At 40.5% G+C, this 26,114-nt stretch overlaps 1 protein-coding gene across 1 annotated transcript in view; it reads left to right on the plus strand.

Annotated features, from left to right (window-relative positions):
• Positions 1-26,114, plus strand: part of cacna1db (calcium channel, voltage-dependent, L type, alpha 1D subunit, b) — a 153,515-nt gene that overhangs the window by 89,254 nt on the left and 38,147 nt on the right. Inside the window, exons 10-32 of the mRNA XM_056384105.1 lie at positions 9,736-9,810; positions 11,559-11,646; positions 11,860-11,886; positions 12,462-12,622; positions 12,917-13,142; positions 13,664-13,871; positions 14,605-14,725; positions 14,910-15,024; positions 15,183-15,243; positions 15,409-15,469; positions 15,848-15,989; positions 16,218-16,347; positions 17,260-17,319; positions 17,394-17,453; positions 18,949-19,055; positions 21,679-21,766; positions 21,936-22,043; positions 22,240-22,292; positions 22,375-22,521; positions 22,850-23,051; positions 24,923-25,081; positions 25,415-25,525; positions 25,939-26,016. Of these exons, the coding sequence (XP_056240080.1) occupies positions 9,736-9,810; positions 11,559-11,646; positions 11,860-11,886; positions 12,462-12,622; positions 12,917-13,142; positions 13,664-13,871; positions 14,605-14,725; positions 14,910-15,024; positions 15,183-15,243; positions 15,409-15,469; positions 15,848-15,989; positions 16,218-16,347; positions 17,260-17,319; positions 17,394-17,453; positions 18,949-19,055; positions 21,679-21,766; positions 21,936-22,043; positions 22,240-22,292; positions 22,375-22,521; positions 22,850-23,051; positions 24,923-25,081; positions 25,415-25,525; positions 25,939-26,016 (2,588 nt within the window). The remainder of the gene's footprint in view (positions 1-9,735; positions 9,811-11,558; positions 11,647-11,859; positions 11,887-12,461; positions 12,623-12,916; positions 13,143-13,663; positions 13,872-14,604; positions 14,726-14,909; positions 15,025-15,182; positions 15,244-15,408; positions 15,470-15,847; positions 15,990-16,217; positions 16,348-17,259; positions 17,320-17,393; positions 17,454-18,948; positions 19,056-21,678; positions 21,767-21,935; positions 22,044-22,239; positions 22,293-22,374; positions 22,522-22,849; positions 23,052-24,922; positions 25,082-25,414; positions 25,526-25,938; positions 26,017-26,114) is intronic.

Below are 26,114 nucleotides of genomic sequence, written 5' to 3' on the forward strand. Positions count from 1 at the left end.
ATGGACCAAGGCTCTGGTGCAGGACAAGGACAAAGACACTCTGGCACAAGACAAGGGGAACACAGACTATTTAAACACATGGAGGGAAATAGGGGACAGGTGGAAACAATTAGGACAATCAGACTGAGACACATGAGGAAGGGCAAGTGACCTGAAACGAGAGGAGAATTACTTTTCAAAATAAAACAGGAAATGACAGGACAAAACAAACCCAAGACAAGACAACCTCACCACGGTGTGACAGTGGGAAGGATATGTGGTGTTAGTGGACTACTACTCAAAGATCATTGAAGTAAATGAGTTTAAAGACCAGTGCACTCCTATTGAAACACTAAAAACTCAGTTCAGTATACATGGCATTCTCACTGTCCTACCAACAGACACCAGCCGGCAGTTTGCCGCAGAAGACTTCAGACAATTTTGTAATTCACCTCCTAAAAAATCCTGACTCAGGCCAAGCACAGCCATATACCACCTGGTGATACCTCCTGAGGTACTGGATTTCTGACTGTTCATACAAAGTTAAACAACAAAGTTGGACAGACTCTAAGATAGTTGTTCTATCAAGTTAGTGCTTAATTGGACTGTTAAAATGCCAATATAGTGTTTACATAATAGTTAGAACCGTGGCTTGATTTAAGTTAGTGAAGTCAAGGTAAGCTAATATTATCCTTATGATCTCATACAATCACATTATTATTCAGTGATTATAGTATGTCTTTCATATCAAGAAGGGGAGAGCCACTGTATATCTATTAGTTGTCTGTGTATATCTGTAGTTGTGTTGTGTTTTGCGTGCATTATGCGAGTGACAGATAAAGCAGCACAGTGTCTAGTTTACATCATCTCATTCACTATGTCCAGTACATTATAGTATATGTTTAACCCCTGGTATAGAGTCTATGATTTTCTCACGAGTGGTTACACATGGCTAGCTTACACTCATGCTTTGGTGTGTAAGCTAACACACGCTAACCTCAGCTACAATAACATTACAAGGTTACTCATAATATTTTACAAATGTGCCAAATGTATACTGGCCACTAAGATTACTTCAACACTTAGCAATATGGTTTACTTATTTTGGAAGATAACTCTGTGATTATTGTAACATTGTTAGTTAGTATGTGTCAAATCTTTTCATTTGTATATGTGAGAGGTTCTCAGTTGTGTATATGAGAGTTTAAGTTGTGTATGTAAAAACCTTTCACTTATTTGTGTGTGAGGTGTTCAGTCTATTATGTGAATGAGTTTGGTTTCATATGTGTGTGTGACAGTAACTATCTCAGATGTGTATATGAGAACATTTTAGTAGTATGTGTGAAAGCTTTTCAGTAGTGTATGTTAAAGGTTTCACAAGTTTTCAATTGTGTATGTGAGCACATACTTTTTCAGTTGTTTGTGTGAGAGGGTTTCAGTAGTATGTGTAAAACCTTTTCACTTTTCACCTCTTCACTGGTGTGTTTTACTTTTTCCTTTAAGTTTTCCATTGCTCACACTGCACTTTATTCTCACTCACACCCCGGAGGAAATCCTGGGCAGAATCCAACTTGGCGCAATCTATGCGACTGGCGAGTTAAACTCATATCAGGAAAAAATGTGAACCAGCGCTGTTACAAGACTGAAAAATATGAATTGATTTATGGGAATTTATAAATCTATTTTGAATTGGTAGGGACAGAATTGCGATGTGAATCGATTTTTTTGCACACCCCTTTTAACTCTTGTTTACATCATGTCTTTTCTTCTACTGAAGTTCTGCTAACCAGTTAGCCCATATCAGCCCGCCTTGTTACTTTTTTGTAATGATTCACTGTAGCCTCCAGTCTGTCATGAAGATGAGGCTCTACTCAGAGGGTGTATTATTAGCTCTTTTATTATTAAGAAAGCGATGGCTGAAGCTGAAGATATGGAGTGGTTTAGCAGGTTTAGCAGTGTGCTATGTAAATACAATGTACCAATATAATTTGAATCATATTTGCTTAATGCAGCCAGGATTAAGCTGATGTTGCTGACTGTTTCTGTTGTCTTGGCTGTAGCCTTACTACTGCAGAAGAAGTGTATACCGGTACTGTACCTCACTTACAGTATGATACTAACTGTGGGCCAGGGGGAACAATTATACTTATACTGTATATTCCTGGAGGAACATGATTTAACATGCAAAGAAAGTTGTGTCCTAAAAAGATCTGCCTTTGGCTTATCTTTTGCTTATTCTTTTCTCAGTGATTAGCACTGTTATCTCACAACGAGAAGGTCAATGTGTGTGTGTGTGTGTGTGTGTGTGTGTGTGTGTGTGTGTGTGTGTGTGGAGTTTGCATCTTCGCTGGTGTCTGCTCGGGTTTCTTCTGCGTGCATCAGTATCCAGTAGTGATTGTGGATGTGAATGATACATTTGTCTCTACGGTGTGACAGAATTTTCCTGCACCAAAGAGCTGTTGTAACATACCCACATACACAATAACAAGGAGGCACATGCAAAATCACACGTGTTGGTGTGGGCAACATGAGCTGAAAAGGACTACAAAATGAGTGTAGAGAGGAAACTGCAGCAAAACAACACCAGAGAGGTGTGGAAGGGGATGAGGACCATCACTGGCTATAAAGAGAAGAACAGCCAGGCGACATCAGGTGATGTGGAAAAGGCCAATGAGTTCAACCTGTTCTACAACAGGTTTAATACAGCCTCACCTGTTCCTTCTCCCACTGCTTCAGCTGCAGCTTCTCCTGCAGAATCTCCTCCACAACCTGACACTGCAGCTGCAACTCCCTCCACACTGGGGTCAAGTCTCCTGTCCTTTACAGTGGAGGTGAGGGCGGAGCTCAATAGGCTACGCCCTGGATAGGCAACAGGTGGTGTGTCCGAGGCTGTTAAAGAACTGTGCAGCCCAGCTGGCTGAACCTCTCCAGAGGATCTTTAACTTAAGCCTTCAAACAGGGAGGGTCCTGGTCCTGTGGAAAACATCATGTCTTGTTCCGGAACCTACAGTAGGGCAACCGAGACAAATGACTACAGACCAGTGGCCCTCACATCACACATCATGAAAACCCTGGAGTGGCTGCTTCTCCACCTTCTGAAGCCACAGGTTGAACATGCACTAGACAACCTACAATTTGCCTACAAGGAACATATTGGAGTGGATGTTGCTGTCCTCCACCAAGCCCATTCTGACATGGATGAGCCAGGTGGTTATATGAGGATTATGTTTTTTGATTTTTCAAGTGCATTTAACACCATAAAATCCCCCAGTCTGTAAGACAAGCCACATCTAGAAATATGCGGATGACACAGCTATTGTGGTGTGTATCAGGAACAGACAAGAAGAGGAGTACAGGGATCTGACAATGGCCTTCAGTGAATGGAGCAACAAGAACTGCCTCCTTCTGAACACCTCCAAGACCAAGGAGATGGTCATACACTTTCGGAGGTTTAGGCCCACCCTTTAGCCAGTAAACATTCAAGGGAAGAATCAAAAAGGCTGGGTCTGTGAATCTGGACTCACTCAGGATTGTTGTGGAGAGACACGTGCAATGTAAGATGGAGGCCATCTTGGACAATACCAACCATCCTCTCCACAACATTCTGGCAGGACAGAGAAGCAGCTACAGCTGAAGCAAACGTCTCAACTCACTGCGCTGCAGAACAGAGAGGTTCAGAAGATCCTTTGTTCCCACTGCCAACAGGCTATACAAAACCTCAGCCAAAGGAAGTGGACTAATCTAATTATTATAGTTGATTTATTATTAACTGTTTTTATTATTATTATTATTATTATCAACAACAATAAGCTAATGGACACATGCATTTCCCCTAGGGGATAAATAAAGTATCTATCTATCTATCTATCTATCTATCTATCTATCTATCTATCTATCTATCCTGATTGGTGGATTACTTTTGGAGCTCATCATGATTGGTGGATTACCTTTAAGCAGTGTTTGCCAGGTGCTACAGTTTCAGAGAGACCGACTGGTGTGCAGACAGACAGACAAACAGACAGGCAGGCAGGTAGATGGACAGTCAGGCACTTTGCCAGGCAGGCAGAAGGACAGACAGATGGAAAGTCAGACAGAGAGACAGACAGACATAATTAACAGGCAGAGAGAGACATAGAAAGAGGCAGGCAGACTTAGTTGCAGCTCTATTTTAAATGTTAGTTGATAGCATTTCAAACAATGAAGCTCAGCTTTAGATTTTTCTCAGCAGCCAGTAATGCAGTTTAGCTTCAGCATGGGCAGAAGCAGCAATCCCACCATAATTTCTCCAGAAAATGCATTGTCTAGTTTATTTGTAATAGTAATGAAATAGATTTGACAGAATACATAAGATGAATGTTGAATCAGTGATAATATGGGTGTAAATCACTTGAATCCCATCTGCTCCTTTTAAGAAATGCGTGTTGTGTATCTTGTTGTGAGCTGTAGATATTGCAAAAGTGTGTGAATAAGTCCCCCTGTCTGGCCTGCGGGGATGTTGTCGGAAGCCTCACGTCTCTTTGTAACGGGAGCGTGTCTATGTTCCCACAGCCCTATGTTCCCACAGCCCTAAACCTAACCCTATATTCCCACAGCCCTAATCCTAACCCTAACCCTAAATTCCCACAGCCCTAATCCTAACCCTTATCCTAACCCTAAATTCCCACAGCCCTAACCCTAATCCTTATCCTAACCCTATATTCCCACAGCCCTAATCCTAACCCTAATTTTCAAAAATTTCTGTGGAAAAAAAAGTTCTAAGAAATGTGGGAACATAGGGCTGACCCCCTTTGTAACACTGCTACAGTGCCTTCAAACCATTCACATTGCGATCAGTGCATTATGTCCTCCTGTAGTTGCCCTGCTTTTGACTTCTGCTGTCATTGTTGTAGATGAAACACCCAAAAACAACACACTTTCTTTCCTTGAATCCTGCAGTGTCTCTGTGCCCTGTAAAAAAAGTCTTTAGATTGCTGCTGATTCTAGTTTTTTCTCCGTCTTCCTCCTTTCTCTTCCTTTTGTTTCCTCAAATCTTCTTGTCTGCCAGCCACCTTCTGTTTTCTTATTGAAGTCTTGTTAATTACTACTCCATCCCAGTCTAACATTGTATTATAAAGTTACTCTGTCCAGAAATTGTAGCCCTAGTGATGTAGCCTTATCATTTTTACACAACTAAACTGCAATGACAAATGTGTTTTGTTGGAATCATATATGTTGGCTCAATTACGTTTAGCTGGAATGTTTTATGTTGAATGTTTTTGTTTTGTTTGGGGTTTTTTTTGGGTGGGGGAGGGGGGGGGTGCATTTTTGCTTTTATTGTGAAAGAGAGTGAGGGAGAGACAGGACGGTTGGGGAGAGAGAGAGGGGATGACATGCAGCAAAGGGCCATGGGATTCAAACCCATGGCTGCCACGGTTAGGACTGAGCCTATGTGGTACATGCTCTACCAGATGAGCCCCCCAGCTGAAATGTATTTTTTGAATGAATTAAGTGCTACATTTATGAATGGCTGCTGAGGCGCCAAGAGGTGGTTATGATGGAGTGGAGACATACAAAGTGAATGAGACCACACCAGTGACCAGGGTTTACATCCAGAGTCCTGTCTGTTGTTTGGTTTCGGCAACAAAAGCGCTTTGGTTAAGTTTAGAGCAAAATCTTGGTTTTGGCTATACATGTACACCATGAAGTCACTGTGTGTTTTTCAGTCCACAGAGACACAGGGTAAATGTGTTTGAGTGTGTGCGAGTGTCTGGAAGTGTGCACATGAGTACAGTATACATGTACACCATGAAGTCACTGTGAAGTTTTTCTGTATTACAACAGACCAGGATCTTTTCCTGGGGTCAGCCCTTTGTTCCCACATTTCTTAGAACTTTTTTTTCACAGAAATTTTTGAAAATTAGGGTTAGGGTTAGGGCTGTGGTAATATAGGGTTAGGGCTGTGGTAATATAGGGTTAGGGCTGTGGGAATTTAGGGTTAGGGCTGTGGTAATATAGGGTTAGGGCTGTGGTAATATAGGGTTAGGGCTGTGGGAATTTAGGGTTAGGGCTGTGGGAATATAGGGCTGTGGGAACATAGACACGCTCCCCTTTTCCTAGCCTTAACTAATTGCTGGGAGAGCCTAAACATAACCATAAAAAGTTTAATAATGCCGTAGTGTCACTACAAGCGAATATTATACTGCAAGATCAGAAATTTTGAATAAAAGCAAATATGTTGTCTGCCCTGATTTTACAGATATGAATCAGTATCAACATATTTACAACTTGCCAAATAGATGAATTAACAATATATCCTTTTTATGTTAACAGAAAACATAATCATCACAATTATGTTTCCTACAAAACGTATTTTCTGATGTAGTTTAGTTGTATAGAAACATAAATTCAAGGAGACAGCGTTCGATATTGTTGAGAATTTTGTCTTTGTCTACAGTAAAATGTCCTACTTAGTAGATACATCATACACTTTAAAAGACAATGTAATGACGACAGTGTTTCAAAAATACCTCAGACACATCCTTGGCATTTCCTTACTGCAATTTTCTTGTGATTTATCTGCTCACATAAACACCAATACTGCTATATATGCAATGAATTTTAAGATATATGTAGCGCCCTCAAATGAGAGAACATGAAGTTAACAGTTGACAATTTATTGCCTCACACAGGTAAATTTTTGGCAGTGTATGAAACATAAAAATTACGAAAAATAGAGCTATTTCATGAAAAACAAAATTAAAAAAGTTCAAATAAAAGTGTCCCTCCTTCATTATTATTATTAGGAGGTAAGAGTTCAACTCTGTTCTGTGGTGTACGTGTAATGTTCTGAAATGTTCAGTTCACTACCCGGGTAGATTTGTGTGTTATTTCCTTATCTATGTCAATGAGTGAAGTGAGATGATCTCTGGGGTTCTTCGGAGTGGATCCCACGGCTGGCCACACCGTGCACCGTTCCGTCCAAGTCGCTCGTCTTTCCTGGCTGGCCACCGAACCTCCACAGGCTCGGAATCTGAATCAGTTCCTAACAATAAAAAAACAATCTACACGTATAGTGCAGAAAACATATCCATTACTCTCTATTCAATCACATGAGATCATTCTACTTTCAGTTTTCACTCTAAATATCTTCCATATCTATACCCAAATGCAGGATATACAGTATTCAAATCAATTTAAATGAGTCTGTATACATTTAACACTTTACATTTAATTTAAAATAAATGCACTTATTTATCTTTTTAACTGCACGCATACATCTCTTTTTAACCTTTTTAACCGTAAATGAACAGTATTAAGCCACTCGTTTTAACAAACAATATTTAACAAAAAATATTTACACAACTTCAGTGCAATAAAACACATTGGCCCTCATTTATCAAACGAACGTACGGCAGAAAACCGTGCATACGACAATTTCCACGCAAGCTTCGGCATTTATCAATTTGGATGTGAGCGGAAGCTACGATCAGATCTCACGTCAGGTCTGAGCTCGTGTACGCAAATCTGATTCTGGATTTGTGGTGCAGCACAGCAAAATCTGGCTGAGTCTGAAAATAATTATTAAACAAACCTCAGCATAAACAGTCACATATTTAGAACAGATCAAAACGGATTCTTAAAACGAATAAAACAAGATAAAAAAAATTTGAATTTTAAAAAAGCCCACGGTTTTTTACTGATACCGCTTTTTTTGTACAATAAAACAATATGAGAGGCTAAATAGCCTAACATGACATCTAATTTTTGCACATTAAAATTTGAAATAATAAATATAAAATAATATATAATATATAAATAATAATAAATACAAGCAGAAATGTGTGTTTGCAAATTAACTCATGGCAAAATTGTGTAATTGTTTTTTTATTTAAACAGATGCTTTGACAGTTATCAAATCATAACGATGGCAGATTTACTCGTTTTGGAGGAACAATACACGCGTGTTAGACGTGAGCGTGTTTTCAGAGACCGCAGGGATCTCCAGATTGCTGGGTTTCCAAATTTGGTTGGAGCAATTGATTGCACTCATGTGTGTCTGAAGGCACCATCCATGAATGATTACGCATTCATCAATCGCAAAAACTACCACTCTATAAATGTACAGGTGATTTGTGATGCCAAGCTATCACTTTTAAACGTGGTGGCCAGGTGCCCGGGGGGGGGACACACGATTCTTTTATTTTTCAAAACAGCTGTGTTGGCGCGCTGCTGCAGGAGGGGGCGCTGCAGAGCCAAACTCATCTCCGTTACCCTCTTCCACACAGCGGTTTTATGAGCTCCTGTGATCCCACTCTTCAGACTGCCAAGAAGCACATCCTTATTTTGCGCAACCTCGGATGTCAGGATGTAGATCTCCATCTCTGAAAAGTTTTGTTTTTTGCCAGTAACTCTTCTCTCCATGTTTGACCTTAGTGGGCGAGGCCTCCGAACCAGGAATATTTAAGGGCGTAACATGTTAATGACGATCGAATTCAGCCGCTGCATTAATCAAGACCCGAACATTCGTACGCTGGGATTGCTCAGATACGAAAGTTTCATGAATCACACGTGTATCCTATCGTACGACCAATTCTGCGCTCAGATCTGCGCCTGTTTTCACGCAAGACTGATAAATGAGGGCCACTATGTGCATCTCAGAGAAGAATCTCAGAATCAGAAAACAATATTCATCACAACCTGGCACCATATCAACACAATTATGCATTATGTGCTGTCTCTATTTCTCTCGTAAATTTCAGTAGCAACACGTTAGCTTACCCAGCTAGACCGTTAGTACTCACGTTACATAATACAGGTAATACCTGAGCTAACATAGCGCTAGCGTCACTCGCGGCTAGCGTTAGCTTCGTGCTAACTTAGTTAGCATTCTTTTCAAAGTCGGTTTTCACGGTTAACAATGATACAGAGAATACCACGGTGGGTTCAAACATTAGGACACATTCCTATAACTCCGATTGGTTTAATAAAAGTATCTCAATGAAAGGCATTTTCACATAACAAGCAAACAACGAGGCCTAGCCTCTTAGCATGTAGCAGCCATGCTTACCGGAGTCCAACAGAGGGCATACAAGGTTGAAGCAGCTCCTCTCTCTCAATAACTCACAAGGCTCTCTCCTAATAAACAAGAGATTCATCAATACACTACGCGGCTCGTCAGCTCGCTCAACGAGCGGCGCTGTCGGTCAGTGTCTCGGGTATCTCAGAACGACCGCGCATGCTGTGTGGCTATGACAAAGAATACAGGGCTGGTGCGCCACCATGTGGTGGGCATGGTAAACTCTCCTAAATTACATAAATGGGTTTAGTACCCATGTGGGTTACATATATTATCAAAAACGGTTGTCTTTTACATACTACTACCGTTTTTAGCAGGTGAAAGTTAAGTTCATCACCCTCTTTTTATTAAGTGACTGATTTACTTTGTGCAAAAAATTACTGTGAATCCTTAAAAACTAGTTCCCTTACTGTAACGTCTCAAAGCCTCTTTCTATTTCCTGTTACTTGCCAGCTAGAAGCAAATATGACAAATGAGTTTTATTGAAGTAGGACAATGTAGATAGCCAGTTAGAGAAAGACGTTATTACTGTATGCCCTATACACTTGTTTAGTATCTTCTGGAAATGGTAGCTGTTTCAGTTGTATGGGTTGTATTGAAGCTGTCTCTTGTTGTACATTCCTTTCTTTTGTTCTGCCCTGTACTGACTCACTGCTTCCTCTGCTGTCTGGCTGTATGAACTGCATGTTGGTAACACCAAGGGGTCACATTGGCTGACCTCACTGAGAAGAAGAAAGGAAAGTTTGGCTGGTTCACTCAGTCCACAGAGACACAGGGTAAATGTGTTTGAGTGTGTGCGAGTGTCTGGAAGTGTGCACATGAGTACAGTTCATCTTTGTCCTGGAACGTGTCTCTGCATGCATGTGCTTTGCTTATGCTTTTGTTTGTGCTTTTGTATTTGCATGCCCCTTGTTAAAGTGATCTGATCCTTACCATCCTCACTACAAGAAAATCATTTCATTGCATTGCACTACTACCAATAAAACAAAGCCTGACTCTATAGTGAAATAAATCGACACTTTGTCCTGTAGAACAGATGAACGCAAAAGGAAAAATTCTCCTCGAGGCAAATCTCACCTTAGGAGGATATTACTGAGCAGCATCTTCTTTGTAAGAGGAAGCGACTGAGTTTATGGGATATGTTGCTTTTGGTTTTGGAAAGAATAACACCATTAATCATAATACCAACCACATAAGAGAGATTGCCATTAATCTTGAACATTATTCAATGTTTATCATATTAATGATACATTTAGCACCTTCAGAGAGTTTAAAAATACAGCATAAAACGAGTTGTTTTGTAAACCAATGCATGTTTTAGTAAGTATAAACACTTACAACAGAAAGTCATGGTCAGTATGATATTTATGTTATATTTTAATTTACTGTATCATGGGTGGAAATTAAACAGAACTGTCACAGTGTTTGTTGTTCAGATCCCCCATCCACTCATCATCATTTTGAATTCCTTTCATTTGCCACTTACAAAGACATTTATTATGCATGTACAGTATATATGATTTCCAATATACTTTATGTTGTTACCTTGTCACTATGTAAATAAAACCTATTGCAGCACACAGACCTTGACCAAATAATTTGATCAAATATTTATCAGTCCTGAAAAGATTTGACAATCACTGGATACTGGTTACAATTAAACTATTTAATCTGAGTAACAATATTTGTATTCTGATAGGTTTCAATTTGATTATTGGTTTTAAAAAAAAAAAGATGAATTATGTGCAAAATCTAATTTGACTCAGGTTTGGCAGCACCATGACTTGATTTATGCAGAAACATCAAAATTCATCATTATGCAGTGTTCACAAAACAGAACGGCTGGTTTCACAGCTGTTCTGCAACTGAAGATCCAAGATCCAGTTGCATTGGACATTGTCAGTCTCTGTCTTTGAGAACCAAAATATTTTTGGAATTAAAAATCTGGCTAGAGTTTGCTTTTCATTTCTGTTAAACTTTTTTACCTGACACCTGAATTTTTCACATTTTTAGTTTATGTTTTTCTTTTATGGTGGTTTGGCTTGGCCTATAAGCCAGATGACAAACAGAAAGGATCAAATTGGAGACATCATACTTACAATCAATAGCTTCAATAGCTAAGATCTAAAGATATGAGTTTATTGTGGAGTGATGTCTCACAAGAACTGGTTTTGTTGATTTTGCAGTTGAGTCTTTCTTGTAGAACTTTGAGTCAAATGTTTTATTTTACATAAATTAGAGAGTTCTGGCAGTGCTCTCAATTAAAAACAAGCAAAAAAACATTTAACTTAAAACATATTTCATCACCCTTGAACCAAGCCAAACCAAATATGCATGTGTGTCAATTGGACAATCTATCATCATGTGACTGGAACAATGTGAAATGTGTTTCCTTCAGGTACAAAGTTTGTCCACTTGTTTGTTAACTTACTTTTTTGGTGTGTGTGTGTGTGTGTGTGTGTGTGTGTGTGTGTGTGTGTGTGTGTGCGTGCGCACGCACATGCGTGTGTGGGTGATACCATAGCGAGCATGCCCACTAGTGAGACAGAGTCGGTGAACACAGAGAATCACAATGGAGAGGAAGATAAATCACCCTGCTGTGGACCGCTGTGGTGAGTGTGACACATTACACACAACAGTCGGATGGTTGATCCTCTCAGTCAAATTATAATGAGCTAAGGATACTGTAGAAAGGGGTTCATCTGATAAATGAGTCAAAAGACACAAGGTTTGTACAAATCAAATATGTAACTCAAACACAGAGTGCAACATTACACATGTTGTTGCCCTTTATTAAAAGTTGCTTCATGTTTTATTCTCCACAGTCAAAAAATTACTAAATCAAAGTGCAGGTCAGTACCTTGGCATGGCACTGCATGGTAGATGTGTTCTCCATACATTTATTTGATTCAGCTGAGCTTGCATAGCTGATTTATGACTCATATTTTAATTGCTCCCTAATGTTTTCATCTGTGTTTATGTCCATTTTATTTTTTCGTGGTTAATCCGCTGCGTGCCATATTTTATTTCTGACTAACCAGTTACTTTATCCTGGTCTCACCACACTCCCATCATTGTGTTTTTTTTCTCTTTGTACCTAAAATGTACCTTCAGTTTTCTTTGTTATCCATTTTTGTCTAATTAGTTGTTGATTCATGTTGTGATGTTGTTCTATCATTCTATTTCCCCCACGTTAAATGCCGTATGTAAGAAATAAAACTTTATAATAAAAATATATATAACTGGAGTCAGAAGAGTTAATTCCAAAACATTTTAAATTCAATAAATTTTCCACTACATCTAAAGGAAATATTTATTTATTTATTTAGTTTGGGCTTATTATGTCTCATTTTGGAGCTAAACTCTTCTGAACATGGCTGTACATATCTTGACCATCCATCCTAAAGTGGAATTGTTTTTCTGTCAGTCGTCAGTGGCGGCGGTGGAACCGGTTTTGCCGGAGGAAGTGTCGTGCAGCTGTAAAATCAGTGACGTTTTACTGGCTGGTCATTGTCTTGGTGTTCCTCAACACTCTCACCATCGCCTCTGAGCACTACAACCAGCCAGACTGGCTGACTGAAGTGCAGGGTAACGTTCTTTGTTCTGTTGTGCTCTGTGTGATTGTCAAATTACAATTTACCTTTAACTATGACCTAACTATCAGCTGATTTAGGTCAGGTCATAGTTTGTTCAAATATGAGATGTTTGATAATATTATGAACAGTTTGTTTCTAAAGCGCTCTCCTCTCCTCTCCTCTCCTCTCCTCTCCTCTCCTCTCCTCTCCTCTCCTCTCCTCTCCTCTCCTCTCCTATCCTCTCCTCTCCTCTCCTCTCCTCTCCTCTCCTCTCCTCTCCTCTCCTCTCCTCTCCTCTCCTCTTCAGACGTAGCCAACAAAGTTCTCCTTGCAATGTTCACCATGGAGATGCTGGTGAAGATGTACAGTTTGGGACTGCAGGCCTACTTTGTGTCCCTGTTTAACCGCTTTGACTGTTTCGTGGTGTGTGGCGGCATCGTAGAGACCATCCTGGTGGAGCTGGCCATCATGTCTCCTTTGGGTATTTCTGTTTTCCGCTGTGTACGCCTCCTTAGGATCTTCAAAGTTACACGGTGAGTAAATGAGTTGTGTGTTTATTATCTGGATGCAACAGAGATGACCTAAATGCGTCAGGCCTTATTCTTTTTTTCTTTTGAGTAAAATATTTATTACACAATTCAGGAGGGTATTACAATAAAGTGCAGGCCATAAAAATATATCTTCCTCTATTTTTGTTTCTTTTGAATAAAAATGGAAAAAACATTCAATTTTCACTTTTCAATACTATCCAAACCTGTGCAATAAACAACATTAAATATGTGTAAACTCATTGACAGTTAAGTTTGCAGCCAGACTGTGCCGTAGCTTTGGAGGTGACAGGGTCCAGTTCATATAATTACAGCTTACATCTCATTACTGTTGTGATCTGCTGTTGTCATATTAAAGGAGCATAAATCATTTTCAAAAAACAACAACTACAGAAGTTTTAGTCCTGTTTATAATGTGAGTTTTTACCTTTTTTCTTTCTGGATTTGTTGAGCATTCTGTATGTCTGTTCTTCTGTTAACTTTTTTTATATTTTTTTCTTCTCCAGTCATTGGGCATCTCTTAGTAACCTGGTGGCCTCTCTGCTCAACTCCATGAAGTCTATCGCCTCCCTGTTGCTGCTGCTCTTCCTCTTCATCATTATTTTCTCCCTGCTTGGCATGCAGCTGTTTGGGGGCAAGTTCAACTTTGATGAGACTGTGACCAAGAGGAGCACGTTTGATAACTTCCCTCAGGCCCTGCTCACTGTGTTCCAGGTGAATATTTGTCTTATTCAGAATATTCAGATAAGATTTGCAGGATGTATAACATCCGATCACAAAGAAGGTTTGAAATAACTCAACATACACTGTGATAACAATCACAGTATTACAGTTTTGGGAAAATTATGACATTTTGGCATTGTCAAAATGAAATCTACTCTATTTTCAAATCTTCTAGTATTTCATTAAAGACTTTATCATGAAAATATATCTGCTAACTCTAAATGTGTTTACTGAACAGTGTATGCAGGGAGGTTTTAAAGTCAGACATCTCGCCATCTCACCAAGAAATTATTGGGCCGTAGGTCATGGGTGCATGGACTATGTGCGTGTCGCCAAGCACACCCACTATTTTGGTTCATGTAGGTACAGAGGCGCAAAAGGGCAGATAAAAAAAATACACTTTCAGCCAGTCACAGAGTCTCATTGCTCTGAAGAAGCTGTGGCAATCACAGAGACGCTTCTTCAGGAAATCATATTATTGTGTGGATGGTGCACAGCATCACAACATGAACACACAGCACCATACCTGTTGTATTTTTCTCACTGCTAATTTGTGCAATGACAATAAAAACACATAATTTCAAAAAGTCCCTTATATGAGCTCATCAATCTAACATCTTTTAATTCCACTCTTAATGTTGTAAATTGTCATATTGTGTTAAATATTCATTTCAAGTCAGTCTTAGGATAAATGATTAAAGTGACCGTATCTGATATTTGCCAGATCTTGACAGGAGAAGACTGGAATACAGTGATGTACGATGGTATCATGGCATATGGTGGTCCCTCCTCCTCCGGAATGGTGGTCTGCATTTACTTCATCATCCTTTTCATCTGTGGAAATTGTATCCTACTGGCCACACACACACGCACACACACACGCACACACACACACACACACACACACACACACGTGCTCATGCAATATCATTGAAAATCATTATCAAACGTTTGTTTTGATATTGAGCCAGTTACGAGATTAGATTTCATCATGTTGGTCAGTGTTTTTTCCTGAAGTCACATGACCAGACATCTTGCTAAATGTCTTCTTGGCTATTGCTGTTGACAACCTGGCAGATGCAGAGAGCCTCAACACAGCACAGAAGGAGGAAGAAGAGGCAAAGAAGAGGAAGAACAGTGCCAAGTACAGCTGACGACACCTCAATATTTCACATAAATTTTTGTTCATATTTTCTGTTTAATTGTTTGTCATACACATTTGTCACAAGCACTTTCCTATGGCAGAAAAAAGTCACCCTCTACCTTGTTAGTTACTTGTTTTCTTTTATCTGTCCCACACAGGGATACAAGCACAGAAAAGAGGAGAGTTGAAATAACAGAATCCAAGGATGGTGAGACCAAGGTAAAAGACAGAGTAGCTCTAGTTTTCTTCATAATCTCTTCATGCAATTTGTATGATTTTATGTGTATTGTATGTATACATTGTCGAACTGTGACCGCCTGTCTGAAAGTGCACCATTGATTTAGCTTTCATCCCAGTACTTTTAAACCTGATCCCTGTGTGTAGGTGCCAGCAAAGGCCTTGCTACAGGAACACAAAGAGTTGTATCCTGCCATCGACTCCCCAGGTAAAAGTCATTCATTTTTAGAAAGAGGAGCTTTAACTGAGCAGTGCTCAAACTAGGGTCCGCAATGCATCCATTGCCACCACAACCAGTTTTTTTGTTCTGTATTCAACTATAAGTTTGAACAATGAGAAAAATCTGTGTTTTAGTGAGTGAAAATGTGTTTAGAGTTTTGCAACTTGTGTCTAACGAGGTGAAAATTGTTTATAGTTTTACCAAAAGAGTGATTGATTCAATAAATGGGTTCAGGCCACTGAGGGTTTGGCTCAGACAATGGAATTTAGTGTTTTTGTAATTCAGAAAAACTGTAAGAGCAGTATTTAAAAGTCATAAGCATCAGTTATATAAACACAAACAAGACAAATAACTCTTTATGTTTAGTGTGTGAAGATGACGATAATGATGACCTCCCAGAAGTCCCCTCTGGGCCCCGCCCCCAGAGGCTGTCTGAACTCAGCATCAAAGAAAAGACTCCGCCAATCCCGGAGGGCAGCGCCTTCTTCATCTTCAGCAGCACTAATCCGTGAGTCTTGTGCAGGTTTGGTAGGATCGATACCAAGGCACAACAATATTTCAGTCAACCTGTTCAGTATGACAGAAAATAAAAACCTCTAAAACCAATTATAGCAGATTAGCAGAAAATTTGCAAGCTGTGTCACTACCCCAGATTTGCTGTCAACTCACTGTACATACTGACTGCTCACTTTTTCTTTCTGTTTCCATATCACCCTCTTTTCTGCTTTCCCTCTAGGTTTCGTGTATTCTGCCATAAGCTGATCAACCATCAGATCTTTACCAACCTCATCCTGGTCTTCATCATGCTCAGCTCTGTCTCTCTGGCTGCGGAGGACCCCATACGCAACTTCTCTGCTCGCAATATTGTATGTAAACAACCACTGGAACTGTGGTCTTTACACGTCTACACTAGGGTGACCAGATGTCTCCTCCTCCCTCCTAGCTGTGTCCTCAGCCAATGAACTTGTGTGTGTCTGTGTTAGAGATTAGAGGGAAACCTGGTAGTTAAATCTCTGTGTGTTCAGCTTTCAGTATGTTCATAGTGTCTGAGTCTTTTTGGTTTGGTTTAGTTTCACTCATGTTTTCCTGTTTGTCCTTTTGGATATTTTACAGTTTACTGATCTCTTTCAGCCATGTTGGAGCTGTGTATGGACTTTATAGGGAATGCAATGCTCGTTTGTCACTCAGTTAGTGGAGCTTATTATTATTCTTCCATAAAAACAGTTCTAATCAGCCAGATACGGACATATTCAGCTGATCCACTCTTTGGTCAGTAGAATTTTAAATATTGCAGGGAGGAATAGAAACACACACAGTGAACTGAAAAGGGCTGCAGGTGACAGACTCTTACTGTGGTTTGTGAATAGCACACTTCAAACACACCATCAAGGGTAAACATCCTCACAATGTTTTGCAGTGCAGTGGAAAAACACATGGCTTGGTGCGGCTCCCTCCACTGCTACAGAAAAATCCTCTAACTCTAGGCACAAAATGTAACTTTGGTTGGTCTAGCATTCTGTGAATTAAAGTTTTCCCATATAAATTTTTCATTCTTTGCTCCTGCCACTGCTGTTCACAAACAACTCTGCTCAATGTTTGAAAGCAGGGCTGGTGTGTGAGTTTACACTATTTTACATTCAAATCTGACCTAGTACAGCTTTGATATACTACTGTATGTTTCATCTGTGTCTGACTTTCACTGCATCTACTGCTAAAAGTATTTGATGTGTTATCCTGTTATCCTGAAATGACTTGAACTTGTGCATTGCCTCTTGCAGATACTTGGTTATTTTGACTATGCTTTCACCGCAATCTTTACTGTTGAGATCCTGTTGAAGGTAAATTTGCTGTGCTGTGCTGGGTAGAGCTTCAGTAACCCTGCGTGCTTATGTCACTCTGATTGCCTCCTCAGATCCTAGGCTATGCAGACTATGTCTTCACTAGTATGTTTACATTTGAGATCCTTATTAAGGTAAACCATAAAAACTGTTGTGCTGCCTCAGCAACAACCCACCACTTCCAAGCTTGCTGCACATATTTTCCCTCCCCTCATTTTTGTCTCTATAATTTTTGATCAAAGTTGTCATGGCGATCAATCTGTTAATGTGGAGCTCATATGTTTTTGTCAGATTTTTTTGGTCTGTCAGTCAGTTTTCCATCACAGCCCACTTCCCCCTCTTCATCTGAGACCATCTTATGGCCCAGTGGCTCTCCATAGTAAAACTACTTGTTTAGCTGTTCCTGAATATTGCAGTTCTTTTTTTTCTCAACTTCCTGGTGGCATTTTGGAAACTTTTCCCAACTATTATAATTTTTTGAAAATTTTAATCTTTTTAAAACATTGAGATTACCAAATTGTGAACAACTAATATTTTTTATTTAAATAAAATAATACAATTTGTTAAGTTTTAAATATTCTGAGCTGTGGAGAGATGAACTTGAACTAAAATCAATCTTAATATCCCACTGCCTGACTGTAGACAGATGTGACCCTTTTCTTGTATTTAAATGTGTTTCGGGTAATGCACTTCCAAAAATGTGCTTGAAGAAATCCACAAACATCAGGAACAATCTTATTATTCTTACTGTTAAAATTCAATCCTCTGCCTTACCCCTTTGCTCGCTGCATGCCTGCACAAAGTAAATCTCACGTGTTATGGTTAAAGACAAAAATTCCATCAGTAGAAGACTATAATCTCTGTTTCATGGGAAGTGTTTTTAGTGAGTGAGTGAGTGAGTGAGTTAGTTCCTAGCTTAATCTCAAATGAGATGTAGTGGCTTTTGACTTGCCTTGTCTGAAGATTTTGCATTGTTTAAAATCTGTTTATGTGTGCGTGTGTGTGTGTGTGTGTGTGTGTGTGTGTGTGTGTGTGTGTGCGTGTGTGTGTGTGTGTGTGTGTCTAGTCTAACGCAGTATTAAAAGCCTTTCAAAGTGTTTTTGATGTAGCATTTGTGAGTGTGAATCCAGTCTTACCTTGTCCATTTAGATTTTGTTTTGAATTTTTTAAAACATTGAACCAAACATAGTACAAATATTACTTGAAACTTTAGTAGCTTACATAACATTAGAATAATAACATTCTGTTGAGATACTGAAAGTGTGCCTGCTCAAAGTATCACAACATTATTGCTTCATTTCAGTGCAGGACCGTCAAGTGTGCGACTGCAAATCAAATTACATTGTGAACTGTTGTCATGAACACTCGTGTTTGAAATGCAAACTTAATGTTAATGTAAGAGGATATCCAAGAATAAATTATGAAACTACAGTTTTGGTACACACAGAATGCCCTTATAAGAATTAATACCGTTATATGATTTTAGTAACAGATCATCTAAACAGTTATTATAATTTAAATCCCATCTCAGCCTCACTTTAAGTTGTGCCCATATATGAATATACATGTTTGTAGGCAGGTCTGTCTATTTCAGTCCTGACTCTGTGTCTCCTCTGTCCATCTTTCCAGATGACAGCATTTGGAGCGTTCCTTCATAAAGGGGCGTTCTGTAGAAACTACTTCAACCTATTAGACCTGCTAGTCGTTGGTGTGTCTCTGGTGTCCTTCGGCATTCAGTACGTATCATTCAGGTTTTTTTTATGTCTTGTCTGTATGTACCATTGAGTAGCTGTGTTTGATTTTTGTGATAATATATAAACATTGGTCTTTGCTCTGCTGGTAGCAGGTTATAAAGAAGTAGATAGATAGATAGATAGATAGATAGATAGATAGATAGATAGATAGATAGATAGATAAATACTTATCACCTAGGGGAAATTCATGTGCCCATTAGCTCATTGTTGATAATAAATAAACAATAATAATTAGATTAGTCCACTTCCTTTGGCTGAAGTGTTGTATAGCCTGATGGCAGTGGGAACAAAGGATCTCCTGAACATCTCTGTTCTGCAGCGCAGGGAGATGAGACGTTTGCTGCTGTAGCTGCTTCACTGTCCTGCCAGAATGTTGTGGAGAGGATGGTTGGTGTTGTCCAAGATGGCCTCCATCTTACATTGCATGCATCTCTCCACAACAGTCGTAAGTGAGTCCAGACTCCTGCCAAGCACAGACCCAGCCTTTTTTACCAGCTTGTCCAGTCTCTTTGTGTTCATGTTGGACATGCTGCTGCCCCAGCAGACTGCAGCATAAAAGAGTACACTGGCCACCACTGACTGATAAAATATGTGCAGCATTTCACTGCAGACGTCAAAGGACCTGAGCTTCCTGAGGAAAAAGAGCCGGCTCTGCCCCTTTCACGTAGATGGCATCCATGTTCAGGGACCAGTCCAGTTTACTGTCCAGGTGCACACCTAGATATTTATAAGTATGCACCACCTCAATGTCTTTCCCTCGAATGTTGACTGGCTGAAGGGTGCGCCTAGACCTCCGAAAGTCCATGACCATCACCTTGGTCTTGGAGGTGTTCAGAAGGAGGCAGTTCTTGTCAGGCCATCATCAGATCCCTGTACTCCTCTTCCTGCCCATTCCTGATACGTGCCACAATAGCTGTGTCAGCCGAGTACTTCTGAATGTGGCAGGACTCAGAGTTGTATTCAAAGTTGGCCGTATACAGGGTGAACAGGAACGGAGCCAGAACAGTCCCCTGTGGAGCCCCAGTTCTGCTTATCACTGTCCCTGAGACACAGTTACCCAGCCTGACCTGTCTTGTCAAGTAATCCACAATCTAGGATGTGGAGCAGGGATCCACCCCCATCCCTTCCAGCTTGTCATTAAAAATTGGGGGTTGGATGGTGTTAAATGCACTTGAGAAATCAAAGAACATAATCTCATTTAACTACCTGGCTCATCCAAGTAAGAATGGGCTCAGTGGAGCATGTAAAGGACGGCATCATCCACTCCAATATGTTCTTTGTAGGCGAATTTTAGGGGGTCTAGTGCATGTTAAACCTGTGGCCTCAGAAGGTGGAGTAGCAGCCTCTCCAGGGTCTTCATGATGTGTGATGTGAGGGCTTCTCCCTGTGTCCATCCCTGAAGGCCTCCTTTTTCTGGTTGAGGAGGGTCTTGATGTTACTGGTGATCCAGGGTTTGTTGTTTGGAAAGCAGTGTACAGTCCTTGGTGGTATTATAGTGTCCATACAGAAGTTAATGAAGTCAGTGGTACATTCAACCATTCTATCAAGGTCAAGGTCCTTGCTTTTTTCATTTGCCTGTGACTCCAACAGGACATTCCAATCTGTGTGGTTAAAATCCCCCGATGAATGCATCATGGTTCTGGGTCTGTACTCTCAACTGTAGACTCAACACTCTTGTGAATGACATCACACGTGACTGCAGGCTCTGCTCGTGGTTGAATGTAAACAACAATGGCGACAATGTGTTAGAACTCCCTTGGTACATAGTACGGTCTAAGACCAACTGCCAACAGTTCAATATCCCGGCAGCAGATCTTCTCCTTCACTGTGATCTGACCGGGGTTGCACTATCTATTGTTCACAAGCAGAACCAGTCCTCCACCTTTATTCTTCCCACTTGCTCTGGCACCTTTGTCCACTTGTACTGCAGTGAATGGTTAAATCCACACAACGGTCAGGAGTGTTGTCGTTTAATCAGGTCTCCTTGAAACACATGAGACTACACTCACAAAATGCTTGCTGGTTGTTCACAAGTGCCTCCAGTTCATCACACTTGTTAGCCAGGGAGTTGACATTTCCCATGAGGATCGATTGTAGAAAAGGCTTATATCTCCATCTCCTAGCCTTTAGTTTAGCCCCGGCTCTGCATCCACAGTACAGCTTCTTCAGCTCAGCCGGTATGGGATGTTTAACTCCATATCTGGTAAACTTTAAAGGCAGGAGTTCTTCTTTTGTGTACATTATTTTGATTTTTGTGATAATATATAAACATTGATCTTTGCTCTGCTGGTAGCAGGTTATAAAGAAGTAGTTTAATGTTTTATATAACGGAAATATGCTCTATAGTTTCATTGCCATGAGTAAGGGATTCCTGACAGTCACTGTGTAGAAAAAATTTCCAATAACTGAACCTCAGCATGTGCTGTGATGAGCACTTATCATGTTTACCATTGGCGCTGTGTTTCAGTATAAAACCTGTATGTATAAGGCTAGATGACAAAAGAAACTTACCAGATACACAACACCAAATAATTCTCACACTATAAAACTGCATTAGCTTTTTATTCGATGCTGAATCCAATGGTGTGTCTTGGTTTTTCCATAGGTCCTCTGCTATCTCCGTGGTCAAGATTCTGCGTGTTTTGAGAGTCCTCCGCCCACTCAGGGCCATCAACAGAGCCAAAGGACTCAAGGTCAGACAACAAAAATATGACATGATACAGGGTGTATCTCTATTCGTGTGTTGTGTGTGGTTTACCATGTGAATGCGTCGCTGAGTAAAGTTGTGCATGCATACACCTTTGGTTGTGTTGCACTGGTGTGTATTTCTCTTCAAATTACGATACTGTGTGTCCTTTTCAGCACGTGGTCCAGTGTGTGTTTGTGGCCATCAGGACCATCGGTAACATCATGATTGTCACCACCCTGCTGCAGTTCATGTTCGCTTGTATCGGTGTGCAGCTCTTCAAGGTACAGTGAAGATATGGAAAGAGCAAAAGAATGATATAGGGGAATTGGGTCACACCTGATGGTTAACTGACTGGTTCACCGAATCAACTGATTCTTCTACTGTAAAACACCAAATAGTTGTATAGAAGTAAAAGAAGGCCTTAAACTAAGTTAAACTATGTGAACCTCTGACTTTCTCTTTTGTTTTTTAATAAAGGGGAAATTCTATCGATGCACAGATGACGCAAAGAACAGCCCAGAGGAGTGCAAGTGAGTGTGTTTCATTCTTCAAGGTTTCCAGATGTGTGTGCTTGAGTGTATATGTGGTTAAAATTTTGTCTTTAACTCACAGGGGTACATACATTCTCTACAACAACGGGGACACAGCACTGCCCATGGTGAGGGAGAGGATCTGGTACAACAGTGACTTCAACTTTGACAACGTCCTCATGGCCATGATGGCTCTCTTTACCGTCTCCACCTTCGAAGGATGGCCCACGTAAGTACTGCTCTGTGTCTGAGGTATAACTCAGATTTGTTTATCATTGTGGAGAATAACAGTGAGACTCTGGATTTATTTAATGTTTGGTAATTTTTCACTGTCCATCTATCTCTGAAAGAAAATGAAAACCAAAAGTATAGAGATGTAGCCAGTTGTCTTCAAGTCTAATATATCTTTAATTTCACTATTTTGTGTGTACGAATGTGCTCTTGCAGCATTTGTGTTTGTGGATGTATAAGGCTTTAAGTGCCTTATTTATTATCATTAAACAAACCAAATGTGCATGGTTGGAGTTGATTATTTTACTTTTTGTGTGTCTCTGCAGCTTGTTGTATAAAGCCATCGATTCCAACAGAGAGAACATGGGTCCCATCTACAACTACCGCATCGAGATCTCCATCTTCTTCATCATCTACATCATCATCATCGCCTTCTTCATGATGAATATCTTTGTTGGTTTCGTCATTGTCACCTTCCAGGAGCAGGGGGAGAAGGAGTACAAGAACTGCGAACTGGACAAGAACCAGGTAGGAGGGTCTCAGAGTGTGTGTGCATTAATGTGTGTGTCTTTGTGATCTATTGAATAAGAATACTAAAAGTAACCGTCTCTTCCTACTGAAATGCCATAATTCATATGCCATCAGAAAACATGAAGAAATAATGTATGTATCACACATCGGATCCTGATGAAAGACTTATTCAAGTTGAAAATCTCTACTGATGTACATTGTATAATTTGTTGAGAACAAAATTATGAAACAACGGTCAATGGTAACCAAAATCATCAACCCATTAAGGTCTGGATTCACAATCACACTGAAAATAAAAATGAAGAATTGAAATCACAGGCTAATCTGACTTTCGTGAATTTAATCACAGCAACTCATAATGTGACTCAGTAGTGTGTATGGCCTCTGTGTGCCTGTATGCACTCCTGACAACGTCTGGGCATGCTCCTGATGAGTCGGTGGATGGTGTCCTGGGGGATCTCCTTCCAGACCTAGATCAGGGCATCAGTGAGCTCTTGGACAGTCTGTGGCGGTACTTGGCCGTGTTGGATGCACTGTTACATAACGTCCCATAGCTGCTCAATTGGATTTAGGTCAGGGGAACGTGAGTGCCAGTCAATGGCATCAATGCCTTCATCATCCAGGAAGTGCCTACACACTCTCACCACATGAGAGTGCCTACATACTCCGCACCAGGAGGAACCCAGGGCCCACTGCACCAACGTAAGGTCTAATCACTCTGAGGATTTCATCCCGGTACCTAACAGCAGTCAGGGTACCGTTGGCTGTGACATGGAGGTCTGAGCGACCTTCCAAGGATATGCCTCCCCAGACCATCATTGACCCACTGCCAAACTGGTCATGCTGGACGATGTTACAGGCTGCATAACATTCACCGGCGTCTCATCTGTGAAGAGAATGGGACACCAATGGCGGACTTGCCAATTCTGTTGTTCTCTGGCAAATGCCAATCGAGCTGCACGGTGCTGGGCTGTGAGCACAGGTACCACTAGAGGATGACGGGCCCTCATACCACCCTCATGGAGTCTGTTTCTGACAGAGACACAGCAAACCTTCTTGCGACCGCTCGTATGGATGTGCCATACTGGAGGACGTGGACTACCTGTGCAACCTGATTGGGCTGCAGGTACCGCCTCATGCTACTAGAAAGTGACAAGACCACTAGCAAAACACAAAACTAGAGAAGAATCAGTCAGGAAGGATCAGGAGAGAGCAATTCTCTGTGGCCACCACATGCAAAACCATTCCCTTTTAGGAGGGTTGTCTTGCTTTTGCCTCTCCATTGCACCTGTTGTCACTTTCATTTGGACCAAAGCAGGTGAAATTGATTCACAATCACTTGTGCATTCATGCTATCAGATTGCTCTGCACAGTGGATATTAAAATGCAGATGTTTTTTGCTGGTTGGTATCTTTTTTAGGACTTTAGTATTGCAGGTAGTTACAAACATTTATAACTGATAAAAGGGAGTTTTATTGTAAAGTGTAAAACAAATCATCATTTATTAATGAGTTACTACAAGGCTCCTTTTACCAGTTGTAAATGGTAGTAACTCATTAGTTAGATTAATGACTAGTAAGCATTAACTTGATCTTGCCAAATAGTGAGCCTGCATCAACATATGAAAACTGTTTTAACTTGTTAACTTATAATTGTTTATTTATGATTTATAGTGTTAACAACCAAACTACTAACCTAATTATAAACCATTTATAAATCATTTTTAAGGGTAGTCTTATTGTACAGTGGTACCTAATGTACCATCCAAACAGTGACTGCATCTTTTACATAAAATGATCTGTTGTAATTGTACATCAGTCTGTTTGTCTGTTTCTGTTTGTCCCCACCTCCCCTCTCAACCACTGCAGCGTCAGTGTGTGGAGTACGCTCTTAAAGCTCGACCTCTGCGGCGCTACATCCCCAAAAACCCCTACCAGTACAAATTCTGGTATGTGGTCAACTCCACTGGTTTTGAGTACGTCATGTTTGTCCTAATCATCCTCAACACCTTGTGTCTGGCTATACAGGTAAGTGTTCTCCATTAGGTCCTTCGGGTGAAATTGACATAAACTAGTTAGTGCATCTACATTGGTCATTTAATGGTATATAAGTGTCAAATTTATCCAATTATCAGACCCTGACAATGATTAATTCATATGTCTAGGAATGTAAAGGGTGGTTTAGTTTGAATTCTCTCTATGCTGCATGCAGCTAAAATTGTCATCATCCATGCCTCATAATCTGAATACAATTTGCTCTCGTTTTTCTCAATACCCATCAAAATGTAACCACCAACATTGTATTTTTTCACTTGAAAGATCTACATCATTTTGTTTGTCTGTCTGCCTGTCCTTGTCCAGCACCATGGTCAGTCTCATCTGTTTAACTGTGCTATGGACATTCTCAACATGGTCTTCACTGGAGTTTTCACTGTGGAAATGATCCTCAAGCTCATCGCCTTCAAACCCAGAGTAAGTATCTGCTCCTCCTCTCTCCTCTCCTCCCGTGCAGCTACTGTAGTATTTGCAAAATCTAAGCAAGCTACAGGCATAAATATGTAAAACTCCCCGTATGGTTCCTTAAATTCTCTTCCTCAGACTTTTACCTTTAGATCTCCCTTAACATTTTTATTCCTAAAAAGATTCATGGTTGAATTTTTATTTGAAAGCACCCGCCTTTCCCTTTGAACCCAGACCTCATACACTCCTATCCCTGTCACCTTCCCTTCTGCTTCCACTGGCTGTGATGCTTCTGCCATCTTCTCCTTATCTTCACCCTTCATTACTCCTTTCACCGCAACCTCTGTACCTCTTATACTTTCCTGTACCCCCACCCCACCCCACCCCACCCTCCTCCTGCTGGCTGTGCATGCTGCCATATTCAGGGCTATGTCGGGGACGCCTGGAATGTCTTCGATGCCCTGGTGGTGATTGGCAGTGTAGTCGACATCATACTCAGCCAGGTAGAAAGACATCAGTATGTACAACTGTCATTCCTTCTTCCTGCTCTCCCACTGCTGCTGCCACTCTCGTCTTTCTTCTCTTTACATCTTTCCTCCTT

This window comes from Seriola aureovittata, chromosome 9 (assembly GCF_021018895.1).
Source record: "Seriola aureovittata isolate HTS-2021-v1 ecotype China chromosome 9, ASM2101889v1, whole genome shotgun sequence".
NCBI classification, from domain to species: Eukaryota; Metazoa; Chordata; class Actinopteri; order Carangiformes; family Carangidae; genus Seriola; species Seriola aureovittata.